The 14,317-nt window shown below is 42.0% G+C and overlaps 1 protein-coding gene across 1 annotated transcript in view; it reads right to left on the reverse strand.

Moving 5' to 3' along the window:
- The window catches only part of LOC308315183 (neurotensin receptor type 1-like), a gene marked incomplete at both ends in the record, with an annotated part of 143,598 nt that overhangs the window by 28,966 nt on the left and 100,315 nt on the right, over nucleotides 1–14,317 (reverse strand). Inside the window, one exon of the mRNA XM_080763023.1 lies at nucleotides 11,617–11,701. Coding sequence (XP_080619149.1) covers nucleotides 11,617–11,701 — 85 coding nt within the window. The remainder of the gene's footprint in view (nucleotides 1–11,616; nucleotides 11,702–14,317) is intronic.

The raw sequence follows: 14,317 nt of genomic DNA on the forward strand, positions 1-14,317 counted from the left end.
ATAGCAGATCTACAAGGTCATAACGCGCAACGCTGGTGCCGCGCTATGAGCTTGTAGATCTGCTATTTTCAGTATGCAAACCAAGCATAACTGATATATTTCCGTTCTAATGGATCTCTTCTCAATCTCCACTCGTCACTTCCTAACATTTTAGTTTTTATCTGTGGAGAAGATTGACAACATATTTAGTCTTAGTTTTAGTCATTATTGCTTAGTTTTTATCTAGTTTTCCTCAGTAAAAGTATATTATTATATTATTATTATATTATATATCTGCTCCTGTTTTGGGCAGGAACCCATTTTGGTGTTTTAACCCATTCAGGCCTGTCGTTGAAATAAAAAAAAAAGTCTTCTAAATTCTGACAATTTTCTGAAATACCTCATGTTTCTATATCAGTGGTGCTCAATATATTTCATGTCAAGGACCCCCAAAAATTATATGTAATTGGTCGCCGACCCCCATCTGAAAATATGTTGTTCCAGGGACCCCCCCCCCTCCCAGAAGCAACGATTCAAGTTAAAAAACGTTCGCTCTGAAATAATATATATTCAAAGATTTGCGCCACATTTTCACGATTCTTCAAAAATAGCAGACCTACACGCTCGTATAGCACTATGAGCTTGTAGATCTGCTATTTTTCAGTAGCTAAATTATAACATAATGTTTACAACACCAAAGCTATTGGAAAATAGTGGTGGTGGTGGGGGGTGGTGGGGGGTGTCCCTGTAACTTAATGAGGATTTTAACATGAGTGTTGAATTAAAAAACAAATGACTAAATATTATAATCTGCTCTGTGCTTTATGATGGCTGTGTGCCTGATGTTTGCATTGGATTGCATTTGGTCTTTTGTATATTTTTTGGTTTGTAAATAAAATGTAATAATGTTTTCAAGTGTCAAGTGGCATTTCTTCCTCAGCCTAGTGGGGATATGCATGCACAGTTTCACCGCAATCAGACGCTGCGTTGAGTAGTCGTACAATCGTGCGATTCGTACAAAACGGGTACAAAGCGGGGCTACTCCTGAAAGGTTTAGAAGCCAATCGTAAGCAATGAAGGTGGATTATGAGAAATCAAACAAACCCATCTCGTAGGCAATGCAGGTGGATTATGAGAAATCAAACAAACCCGTCTCGTAGGCAATGCAGGTGGATTATGAGAAATCAAACAAACCCGTCTCGTAGGCAATGCAGGTGGATTATGATAAATCAAACAAACCCGTCTCGTAGGCAATGAAGGTGGATTATGATAAATCAAACAAACCCGTCTCGTAGGCAATGCAGGTGGATTATGAGAAATCAAACAAACCCGTCTCGTAGGCAATGAAGGTGGATTATGATAAATCAAACAAACCCGTCTCGTAGGCAATGCAGGTGGATTATGATAAATCAAACAAACCCATCTCGTAGGCAATGCAGGTGGATTATGAGAAATCAAACAAACCCGTCTCGTAGGCAATGCAGGTGGATTATGAGAAATCAAACAAACCCGTCTCGTAGGCAATGCAGGTGGATTATGATAAATCAAACAAACCCGTCTCGTAGGCAATGAAGGTGGATTATGATAAATCAAACAAACCCGTCTCGTAGGCAATGCAGGTGGATTATGAGAAATCAAACAAACCCGTCTCGTAGGCAATGAAGGTGGATTATGATAAATCAAACAAACCCGTCTCGTAGGCAATGCAGGTGGATTATGATAAATCAAACAAACCCATCTCGTAGGCAATGCAGGTGGATTATGAGAAATCAAACAAACCCGTCTCGTAGGCAATGAAGGTGGATTATGAGAAATCAAACAAACCCATCTCGTAGGCAATGAAGGTGGATTATGATAAATCAAACAAACCCGTCTCGTAGGCAATGCAGGTGGATTATGATAAATCAAACAAACCCGTCTCGTAGGCAATGCAGGTGGATTATGATAAATCAAACAAACCCGTCTCGTAGGCAATGCAGGTGTATTATGAGAAATCAAACAAACCCGTCTCGTAGGCAATGAAGGTGGATTATGAGAAATCAAACAAACCCGTCTCGTAGGCAATGCAGGTGGATTATGAGAAATCAAACAAACCCATCTCGTAGGCAATGCAGGTGGATTATGAGAAATCAAACAAACCCGTCTCGTAGGCAATGAAGGTGGATTATGAGAAATCAAACAAACCCATCTCGTAGGCAATGAAGGTGGATTATGATAAATCAAACAAACCCGTCTCGTAGGCAATGCAGGTGGATTATGATAAATCAAACAAACCCGTCTCGTAGGCAATGCAGGTGGATTATGAGAAATCAAACAAACCCATCTCGTAGGCAATGAAGGTGGATTATGAGAAATCAAACAAACCCGTCTCGTAGGCAATGAAGGTGGATTATGAGAAATCAAACAAACCCGTCTCGTAGGCAATGCAGGTGGATTATGAGAAATCAAACAAACCCGTCTCGTAAGCAATGAAGGTGGATTATGATAAATCAAACAAACCCGTCTCGTAGGCAATGAAGGTGGATTATGAGAAATCAAACAAACCCATCTCGTAGGCAATGAAGGTGGATTATGAGAAATCAAACAAACCCGTCTCGTAGGCAATGCAGGTGGATTATGAGAAATCAAACAAACCCGTCTCGTAAGCAATGAAGGTGGATTATGATAAATCAAACAAACCCGTCTCGTAGGCAATGCAGGTGGATTATGAGAAATCAAACAAACCCGTCTCGTAAGCAATGAAGGTGGATTATGATAAATCAAACAAACCCGTCTCGTAGGCAATGAAGGTGGATTATGAGAAATCAAACAAACCCATCTCGTAGGCAATGAAGGTGGATTATGAGAAATCAAACAAACCCGTCTCGTAGGCAATGAGGGTGGATTATGATAAATCAAACAAACCCGTCTTGATCACATGACTATGGAGAGCATGTGTACCGATTTGCGTGAAATTTGGATAAAATCTGAAGGAGTAATATTAGAAAATGTGTTTTACATATGTCGGCCTCCTGGTGGCGCTATAGAGAGCAGAAGTGAAACATTCCAGGCAAAGGTCTTTCCTTGGCCTCTAGGGTGTTGGCATACAAAGATATCCACAGATCCGTGCAGTTAGAGGTAAAAACACTTTTCGGCCAGTTATAGCGCCACCATGAGGCTGAGTTGAAAATGTCCATGTGGCATTTCTTCCTCGGCCTAGTGGGAATGTGCGTGCACAATTTCATGGAAATCACACGATGTGTTCATGAATCATGATTTGCAGCATTTTCTTTTAAACTGAGCACTCCTGCGAACTTTGGAAGCCAATCTTAGCCAATCAGGATGGAGTCTGAGAAATCTGAAATACGTGTTTCGTTGAATGGCTCTAGAGAGACTGTGTACCAATTATCGTGATGTTTGGACCAAATCTGTAGGTGTACCGTCCAAAAACTTGTTTTGCACAAAGTCGGCCTCCTGGTGGCGCTATAACAGCAGCGTGTGATGCCGTGTGTGTCAATGTCGCAGAGGGTGACCAGATGTCCCGCTTGGCGAGGGACAGTCCCTCATTGTCCCCCAGATGTCCCCCTTGGTGTGGGACAGTCCCTCATTGTCCCCCAGATGTCCCCCTTGGTGTGGGACAGTCCCTCATTGTCCCCCATATGTCCCCCTTGGTGTGGGGACAGTCCCTCATTGTCCCCAGATGTCCCCCTTGGTGTGGGACAGTCCCTCATTGTCCCCCAGATGTCCCCCTTTGCGTGGGACAGTCCACTGGCAGTGTTCAAATGCCCTATAGTCCCCTTAATAGTTGGCTTTCTGTTGTAAAGCTCTCATTTACATGTCTGTGCGTTAAGTGCTGCAGCGGTTGTGAAATAACAAGAAGTCATTTGTGTTTTGTGATATGATGCACTGATTGGTTGGCACTTTTTTAATTTCGTTGTACACGTTGCAATGACAAATAAAGATCTATCTATCTATCTATCTATCTATCTATCTATCTATCTATCTATCTATCTATATATCGCCTCTTTCCTGCCAAATGTATAGCCTACTATTAAGTGAAGTCTGTTAAAATACCACCATGAGAAATATCCCCTTAGGCCACGGTACCAAGTCAGCCATACTACTACCCATGACCAAAATGTGCCTTTAAAACCAAATGTGAGATCAGAGGGGTTTAATAATAAAACGATAGGCATTATTATAGGCCTATATGGTCGAATATGACATCAACGCATTTGTTCCACACAAATACTTCTGTCATCTGGTCATCCTAAAAGGGCATCAGTATAGCTACAGAACAACAACAACAGGTACAGTAAGTGTTTGTCTTTGAAGTCTATGTAATTCCGGGAAATAAAACGTCTGGGTTTCCGAGGCTAATGTAACAGTGGCTCTGCAGTGCAGAGGGCGACAGGTTTGAACTGCATGGCGGCCTACATTGTGTCTCTTTAGAGACGGAGCTTTGAAACAGAACCTGTATTCTGGTTGGTTTACATTATACTGCAGGTCAGTGTAGTCAGGCTGCATGCATGGTGTTAACGGCAATACCAAAATAAGTCGGACGTCCATGAGCCAGAGCTCGTAATCTGATGGAGGGACACCTGTCTGTCTGATGGAGGGACACCCGTCTGTCTGATGGAGGGACACCCGTCTGTCTCCATCTTGGGAGACAGGAGATGTGTCTCTGTGCGACGGAGGGCAATTTACAATTTACAATTTAGGCATTTAGCAGACGCTCTTAATCCAGAGCGATTTACATTAAGCAAGAACAAAAAAGCATGGGAATACATCACATAAAAACATTTGTCATGAAACATGCGTAAGCTAAGAAAGTAAAAAAAGTAAAGTAAAAAAGAATATCTATATAATGAAACTACACATATAAACTACTATGCTTTACATTATGTAGGCTACTATGACGTGCTATGACTACATACAATGTCTCCATCTTGGGAGACAGACAGGATGTGTCTCTGAGTGACGGAGGGGCACCTGTCTGTCTCCATCCAGGGAAGACAAGCACAACAGGAAGACACTAATCACTCCATCCGTTGCTTTATTTTAGTTTCCTTTCCTGTTTACCCCCTCTCTCTCTCTCTCTCTCTCTCTCTCTCTCTCTCTCTCTCTCGTTCTGTTTGTGTACGGTTTGAGATTAGACTAGATTATTTTAACCCATTTAGGACGGGAAAAGCCTCCGTGTCTACTTTTTAACCATCATTTAAAACTTTAAGATTAGCAGATCAGAGCTTGCAGTTCTGCTTTTTTTATCGTGAAAATGTGGCACAAATCTTTGAATATACTGTATATTATTTCACAGTGAACATTTTTAACTCATATCTTTGCTTCTATGGGGGGGTCCCTGGAACAACATATTTTCAGATGGGGGTCGGTTGGCCAATTATTATACATTACATTTACATTACATTTTGGGGGTCCTTGACATGAAATAGTTTGAGAATCACTGACATATTAACATAGGTTTTTTTTTCTCTCCAGAAAACTGTCATGATTTAGATTAGAATACATTTTGTGTAGAATCTGGCCTGCGGTCCTAACTGGGTTAAGAGGGCCAGCACAGTGGGGAGAGAGGCAGGCCTTTCCCTCCACGAGTCACAGACTGAGGAGATCATTACACGACTCACTGGCCCCACTTCACCCTGCATGACGCCTATTTGGACAAAAAAAAACAGTGAAAATAGCTGATCTACAAGCTCTTGAGAGCTTGTAGATCAGCTATTTTCAGTGCGCAACCCCAGCACTGTTTAGCTAGTGGAGATGCAGGTGTGTAACGACATGGATTTCTAAAACAAATTTGTTCAACGCAAAATGCTGCGTTCAAAGTTCAGGAGACTGAATGCTTTTGATTGTTTTTGGGCATAAATCAGTGCTATTGAACACCGAAGTCCTGACGTAACTCGCTCATCCCGACGATTCCCCTGGTTCGCGGAAGTAATGTCTCTATGGAGAATAACATGGGGTGATCTTAATATCGTCTACTATAAGCATTGTGGTCCAAAAATAAACAAGCTGTCTCGGCGTTATTGTTAGGGAGGTATCTCTGTATCGTTTGCAACAGTCAGTCACTCATATATGATACAGTCTGCTTCTAGCGAAAATCTAACTAATTCAGCAGCAGTAACATTAGCGTTTTCTCTCAGTCAGTTGATTCTTCATATCCATATGAGTGAAGCGGCCGGGGTGACATGTTTATTTTTCAAACACAGTTGTTATATGAGGCGATCTAAAATCGCCTCAATGGGGATTTCAATGCAACTAAACAAATACATGAACCTGGGGACTGACGCCCTCTACTGAAAGTGACGTCAGACTTCGGTGCTCTATTGAACACCCTTTACGTCTGTGTGTTGTTTCATAAATCAATGCTATTGAACACCCTTTACTGTCTGTGTGTTGTTTCATAAATCAGTGCTATTGAACACCCTTTACGTCTGTGTGTTGTTTCATAAATCAGTGTTATTGAACACCCTTTACCTCTGTGTGTTGTTTCATAAATCAGTGTTATTGAACACCCTTTACCTCTGTGTGTTGTTTCATAAATCAGTGCTATTGAACACCCTTTAAGTCTGTGTGTTGTTTCATAAATCAGTGCTATTGAACACCCTTTACCTCTGTGTGTTGTTTCATAAATCAGTGCTATTGAACACCCTTTACCTCTGTGTGTTGTTCCGAAAATATTGAACCGATGGAAAGTAGTAAAACATGCTTTTGGACAGAACCTCTTAACTCCATTGGACCCTCAAACTGTCTGCTAAAGCAGCTAACTCCACCCCCTCTCATGCCAGCAATTGACAATATCTATCGACTTTGATGAAGCAGTACTGATTTTCTACCCACGTATGATAACAGCATCCTAAGGTTAGCAGGAATATCACCTCTAATACTAAGCATGTGTTGTATAGAATATAAGGAATATCACCTCTAATACTAAGCATGTGTTGTATAGAATATAAGGAATATCACCTCTAATACTAATAGTGTTGTATGGACAATACAGGTTGCTGCCTTCAGGAAGGAGATGGTGTACCAGCATACAATAAGGTCAGACTAAAGAGGTCCTTTGTCCACCAGTCGACCTTGAGTCTTAATCAGGAGTTGTAGTAGCCACGGGGTAATCTAGGCGGTGGATATTGCTCTTGTCTTCATGTCTTTATGTATTTGGTTAAAATGGGTGGGGTTTAAAAAAAGGCAAAAGCTTGCTCTGGTGCACTGGCCTAAAAGTGGGTCCTTAAAAACTGCTAAAACGTCTGAAATGTATGTATGTATGTAGGTGGGTATGTATGTATGTGTGTAGTATTTTAAAAGGGGGGGCTTTTTAGTAAAAAGCCCAGCCCATAAAACCTTCATATATTTAAAACAAATCCAAAATAAGGTTACCAGTGAAGGGCAAAATGCCTATTCACTGGGGACTATGCAAGGCAGAGGCGTCCACCCCCCTGAGTCCAAGTTAAGCTAGACCGCATACCTAATAAATTGTCTTGTTCTTTGTGTTATGTCAAATGTGTGTATATGTGTTCTGCAAAGACACATTTCAGTGTGAACGGACAATAAAGTATATCATATCATATCATATCATATTTGTTTTCTAAATATAAGGTTTTTCTTCATATCCTGTAATGTTCTACAGTGGTTTCCATCCCGACAGCAGAGATATATCAGACGTCAGTCGATGGCTCTTCCATAAAGCATTGCAGTAAAAAGGCATTTTTTAAGGTCGCATTCTCACCTAATACTTCGGTAGACTCGAATGCGTATGGGAGGAGAAATGGGATTCTTGCATATTTAATTGGCTACGGTTTGCCTTCACACTGTCATGATCCGCAGCAATTGGAAACGCAGCAGGGGGGACCTTTATCAATGTGTTACATTCATAAACTAGCCTACACAGTGAAATGATAAATCTATGGTGATAAAATTATACTCATAACGTGCATTATGTGTCGTGCCGTCTGGGACTGCCCCCCCCTCTCTCGCTCTCTCACTATAAGCAGTTTAAGCACGCAGCCACGCACTGTTCTTTTGGGCATGGAGGCACAGCGCTGAGCGCACTGATATAACAGACAGCAGCGCAAAATGTTTACAAGTTTATCGAGATGAAAGTTCCTACTCCCCACTAGTCCCTCCCACACAGTGACAGCACTCCATGTTTACGGCACGCACAGACAGACAGAATATTCTGTAGGCTATAATACTATTACACTGCACTGCAGTGTTTGTGTTTTCTTAAGCAATTGATTAATGTACTCGTCCTCATTTCGATCAGGGCTTCAGTCTCCACTCTCCTCATTCGACCACGTCTATCCACGGTAACGGGACATCTTTGCGCTGCGTAAAATATGCCTTCTCCGTCTCCAACTGTGTTCAGCTCCTCACCCGCCACATATGTTTGCTTCATTTCCTGTATTTGCTGCGGATTGCATTCACACCTGCACCGAATCGTAGTCAAGCGCGATTGGAAGCGAAGCGAAACCCCCGTTTTTGCTCGGAGTAAAATGCGGTTCTTTGTTGCGCATTAGGATTCGAAAGAGCCTTCACACCTGCCAAACGAAGCGCACTTTCTGAAAATGCGCAGCAGGATTCGTTTTAATCGCAGCAAAGCTCTCTGGTGAGAATGCGACCTAAGTCACTCCAATCAATCCTTCTCTGCCGAGCCGAGCCAATCCCGGTCCCTGGGCGGATGCTCAGGGGGAAACATGCTGCGCTCTCTCTCTCTCTTTCTCTCTCTCTCTCTGACCGATGTTCGTCCAATTTGAGTGATTTGAGTCCAAATTGAGTTCTACGACTGTCCCTGTTTGGCTCCTGGTTTCTGGATTTATATTGCTTGGACATCTGTCTGTCTCTTCTTTGATAGAGAAAATGGGTAGAGAGAGAGAGAGAGAGAGAGAGAGAGAGAGGGTTTCCCGGTATTGGCATTATGTTGACCCAAATGGTCTGTCTGATGGAATCAGGGAGTTGATATACAGTATATTTACCTTAACCCATTTCGACCGAGAGCTTTTCTAAATCACGACAGTTTTCTGAAAAAACCTCATGTTTCTACGTCAGTGGTTCTCAAACAATTTCATGTGAAAGACCCCCCGAATTATCTGTAATTAGCCGCAAATGCCACAGGCCGCACCCCCATTTGAAAACATGTAGTTCCAGTGACCCCCCCACCCCCAGAAGCAAAGATTTGAGCAAAAAAAAAAAACGTTCGCTGCGAAAGAGTATATATTCAAAGATTTGCGCCACATTTTCACGATTTTCTTCAAAAATAGCAGACCTATACAAGCCTGTAGCGCGGCACTCGGTGCCGCGCTACGAGCTTGTAGATCTGCTATATTATTCAACAGCTGAAGTGTATAACACAATGCTTAAAACACCAAATGGGGCTCCCGCCACCCTGAATGGGTTAATGGGTACATAACAGGCGAGAGAGACTCCGAGGCACAGAGGAGAGGATTATATACTTCGTTGCGTGCAGGTGTTCTGCACAACCAAAAAAAAATAGGCAGTCTACGAGATCTGCAAGGATCTTGTAAAAACCGGCTATATTTTCGGTGAAGAGATATGATATCGATAGACAAGAGGAGAGGGTCTAGTGTACAGTGTAGACTCCACGGTCAATACAGTGTAAATACAGTACAGGGTCAAGTGGTTAAGAAATAGATTGAGAGTGGAGGAGAAGCAAATTAGGATGATAAAATGAGGTCTATCCTATATATATATATATATACTACCGGCAAAAGCCTCTATGGAGTTCAGAGGAGCTCTTCACCATCCATGGTCATGACACATGCACGTGCACCCGCGACACAAAGATTTGCACCACATGATTTTCTAAAATAGCAGATCTGCTATTTTTTTCAACAGCTAAAGAATAACATCATGCTTAAAACACCAAATGGCGTTCCCCCCGTCCTGAATGGGTTAAGTTTAAAAGAAAGTGAGGCTGCTAACCTGACTGAACCCTGTGAGGTCTTTAATTCTGACCCAAAGCTCTGTCAAAGTCTCTGGAGCTGAAAGGGAGACAGTATAGCCAAAAACATTGCAGGAATAAAGGTCTTTTTGACCTGAAGCCAGCGTGTGACTGTGGGTAGGTACAGACTCAGTGAGCACAGTCTCGCGATGGAGAAAGGCCGTCATAGACAGACCTGTATCCCGAGAGAAGACAGACTATAATTGCACCCACTGCACACTAAATGAAGTGGAAACCGAGCTACACTTCCTAACCATCTGTCTATTGTGTACCAAGACATCAGAGACACATATACTTCCCACAGATTACAACCACTACACACAGAGATTTTGAAAACACGACCAATGACAAAAAACTCCCATATCTGCCGGGCGAAGTACAACAATGTGCAAACACAGCAGCAAGATGTGTGAGTTCAAGTTGCTGTGATATAGGAGAAGGATATCAAATGGAACACAACCACCCTCAAGACTAATCATTGTGTATTATATTCCTGCACTCTACCAGCATCGAGTGATCTTGGTACATAGAAATTGATCTATTGAAGATTCTGACCTTCAAATGTACATCATTTTTTGTTTTGATTGTATTGCTGTATTGTTCTTTCTGCTTTGGCAATGTAAACTCATGCCAGTAAAGCCCTTTGAATTGAATTGAATTGACTGTAGTAAGGCCCTGGCCTTACTACAGTCAATTACACAGTGAAGTGACACCCAAAGCGTATTGATTCCCAGGTACCCAATAAGCCCAAAGCTTATTGATTCCCAGGTACTCAATAAGCTTGTTATCAGATTCTTTCGGGTATCGGTCATCGAGCTCCGTCCCTGGTGTTAACTAGGGATGGATCCCTGTCGTCTCCAGGTCACCTCCCACGTGGAGAGGGGCAGTTGAGTGCACGTGCACGTGCGCACATACAACCCCCCCCCCCTCCCTCTCCTTTCACATGGACATGACATGCAATACCTCTATGGACAATATTTATTATTGTAGTCTATCTTAATTATTTATTATAGTCTTGCTATTTTAGGGTTGGAAGTTTTTTTAAATGGTAGATTTATTTTTTTGCTTCATTTTTTTGCTTTTTTAGCTCTTGTCCTGTTTTACTGCTCACTTCTGTGGGGCTGACCTATACGTATACATTTCACTGCATTTTAAAGACACTACTTTTTTAAATAATTATGTATTTGACAAATACATTATTGATTGAACCCCGGTAAGGACAAGCAGGCCAGTCTGTTTTGTATTATTTTGTAGTGATGTTTGTGTTCTTTGATTTGTAGGAGACTTAACGCAGTAGAACCAGATCGACGCGTCTGTGTCTCTGCATTACGTAACCTTGATAACGTTATAGTTTCCTGATCTACTATAGGGGTGTAAACATACACTCTGGCTTCATCCACACCTACATAAACGTAGCGTTTTCGTTTTCGTTTTCGTTTTTTTTAATCTCTCTGTCCATACGACACGTTTTTTTTTTAAATCTCTCTGTCCATATGACCAATGGCAATACATTTTGTTATACTTATGTTAACTTTATGAACTAAATACAAAGACATGTAAAAAAGACAATAACATTATATAACTGATTATATACATTATATAATCAGTTCTCAGGTGTAAATAGACCATGAATTTGCAACGAGAGTACATGGTTATGTAAAAAAAGGGGTGTGGTTACTCACGCCGACCAATTGGTGACGTAGCAGAACATGAGGCGTCGCGCGTGATAGGGCAGCCAGCAGACCACGAAGGCTATGACCACCGCTCCTATTGGTGGACGAGGGGAGAGAGAGAGAGAGAGAGAGAGAGAGAGAGAGAGAGGGATGGGGATTAGGAGAAAGAACAACTCTCTGGAGCATAGAGTTATACATGAATAGAGAAGACACCCGAGTTCTCCTCCCATCCACTTGCATTAAGTTGCTCGAAAGCGCATGAGGCGATTTCACTCCTCCTTCCTGGTAGGAACAGAGTGCATTCTGGGATGGATTTGCCTCAAACACATGAACGCGCTGACGCGTTGACTATCATTGTGCCGTTTGTGCGCGTTCACGTATGAAACATTCGTTCACGTGTCATGGCCCCAAACACATGAACGTGCGCAATGATAGTCAACGGAGCAGCGCTGGCTCGAGCTGCAATGACAAATTCGGCCACTATGTCCATTTCGCCTCAGGGTTTCCTCTGGGTGCCTTCTCTATTGTATATATACTCTAAGCCAGGGATGTAAAACTCGCGATCCGCGGGCCGCATGCGGCCCGCGACGTCGCTTCTGCGGCCCGCGAGTTGCTTTCTAAAACCTGATTTAACACTACCTCTGAGCCAGTGCTCTGAGGCGAGCAGCAGCTAGAGAAGGGAGGGGGGAAGGAGCGCCTCCCCTCCCTTCCCGAGTGCCTTAATTGCTCCAGCTGTTGGGTATCAAGTATCAAGAATTTGTGGAATGCAGGTCTCTCGCTACTTGAGCTGTGTGAAGTACCAAGACACACCCCTCTCTCTCTCTCTCCCTCACTCATTGCTCAATTTGCTCTAGCCATCGGCAGAGCTCTGAAGTTAAGACACCCCCCCTCCCTCCCTCTCTCTCTCTCTCTCTCTCTCTGTGTCTCTCTCTCACACACAAGATTTCCATGATATGCAGAAACTGTCTGTCACCACAGTACTCACAGACTCCACGAGGCAACGATGATGAAGAATAAGATTTTAAGAGTTTAGTGATTTAGATTCCAAAAAATAAGAGGGGACATCAAAAAACACCATGTGTGTTCCACGTGTCAAACTAGCGTCTGAATTCACTCTTTCCTCATGTTGCATAACCGCCAATTATGCTCCTCAGCTGCGCTTCATAAAACATTAAAACAAACTTTAGGGGGCGCTCTTTACCAACTGCAAAAACAGTTATATATAAGCATGGAAAGCTGAACACCAATATTAAACATAAATGCAATAAAGGAAATAATGAAATACAAGAAAATAAGAATTATACATTTTAACCACTTTGGCTATACAAATATCATTGTATTATAAACCAAAGGAAAGTAATGCAGGTCTAAAAACGTGTGGAACAAGCTTAATGTATCTTATTTTTATGTTATTGCCTTGATCACTCATCCCTCTCTTTGTTTCTTGAAAAAAATAACATGATGGTAACAATGCACAAAAACGAATTTCACCTACTGTTTTACTTGTAAAACTGTGATGTGACAATAAAGATGATTCTGATGATTGAATTATTCTATATTCAAATGGTTTATTGGTGCTTCTGATTGTGTCATGGGTTTTATATGTATGCTCTGTTTGCTATATGCCTGAGGCTACAACACTTTGGTCAGCTTCTGTTTTAAACGTGCTATAAATACAGATTTTTGATTCTTAAACAAAAAAAAATATATATATATATATATATATATATATATATATATATATATATATATATATATATATATATATATATATATTCTAGCAGTGACTGACTGAGACATCGAGCGTAACTGGTTGTGGCCCCCATCAAGTGACCTTTTGACCAATGCGGCCCTCGCCCCAAATTTAGTTCGACACCTCTGCTCTAAGCTCTTGACCCATAATGGTGTGAATGCTTACACTCCGTTCACACAGTCGAAGCACAGTGCTCTGTCTCTGTTCTGGGGCGAGAGGGGGGGGGGGGCAGAACAGCTCCCAATTAATTTTCACGTGCTTTTTGACAAGACAGTCTTGCTCGATGTGGGGGCCGGGGTTAGGGGGGCAGAACAGAGCAACAGAGCAAAGGTGTTTCGTCAAAACCGCACGTGACTCCCATTGAAAATGAATTGCGAGCTGTGGGTTTAACCCATTCTGACCTGAGATCAGATTCATTCGAGGTTTCCACTGGACACACACTGGTCTGATTAGCACATTCTGACCTGAGATCAGATTCTAAAAATGTCAGTCGTTCTTCGATTTTTCAAAAATAGCAGACCTACAAGCTCGTGGCGCGCTACGAGCTTGTAGATCTGCTATTTTTCAATATCTAAAGCATGATGTAATGCTAACACCAAAATGGGTTCCCGTTCAGAATGGGTTAATGGTCCTGATTTCTAACAATGGTCCTGATTTCTAACATTTCTAAGGTTATGTGTATCCTATAATGGACAATCAAAATCAGTTTAATTGATTTTGTCATGGTGTCATAATTATATAATTATGGCACACTGACTATTACAAAAATGAGAACATGGCATGAAAAAGGTTGCAGACCTCCAGGTGTAAGCAAAGCTCTAGTAGATTAAAGGTTACAGACCTCCTGGTGTAAGCAAAGCTAGTAGATTAAAGGTTACAGACCTCCTGGTGTAAGCAAAACTAGTGGATATTTAAAAGACAATGGTCTCCCAGGACGTGTGGAGTGCACATGGAGTC

This window comes from Protomyctophum bolini (genome assembly GCF_963924005.1).
Source record: "Protomyctophum bolini genome assembly, chromosome: 5".
Classification (NCBI taxonomy): domain Eukaryota; kingdom Metazoa; phylum Chordata; class Actinopteri; order Myctophiformes; family Myctophidae; genus Protomyctophum; species Protomyctophum bolini.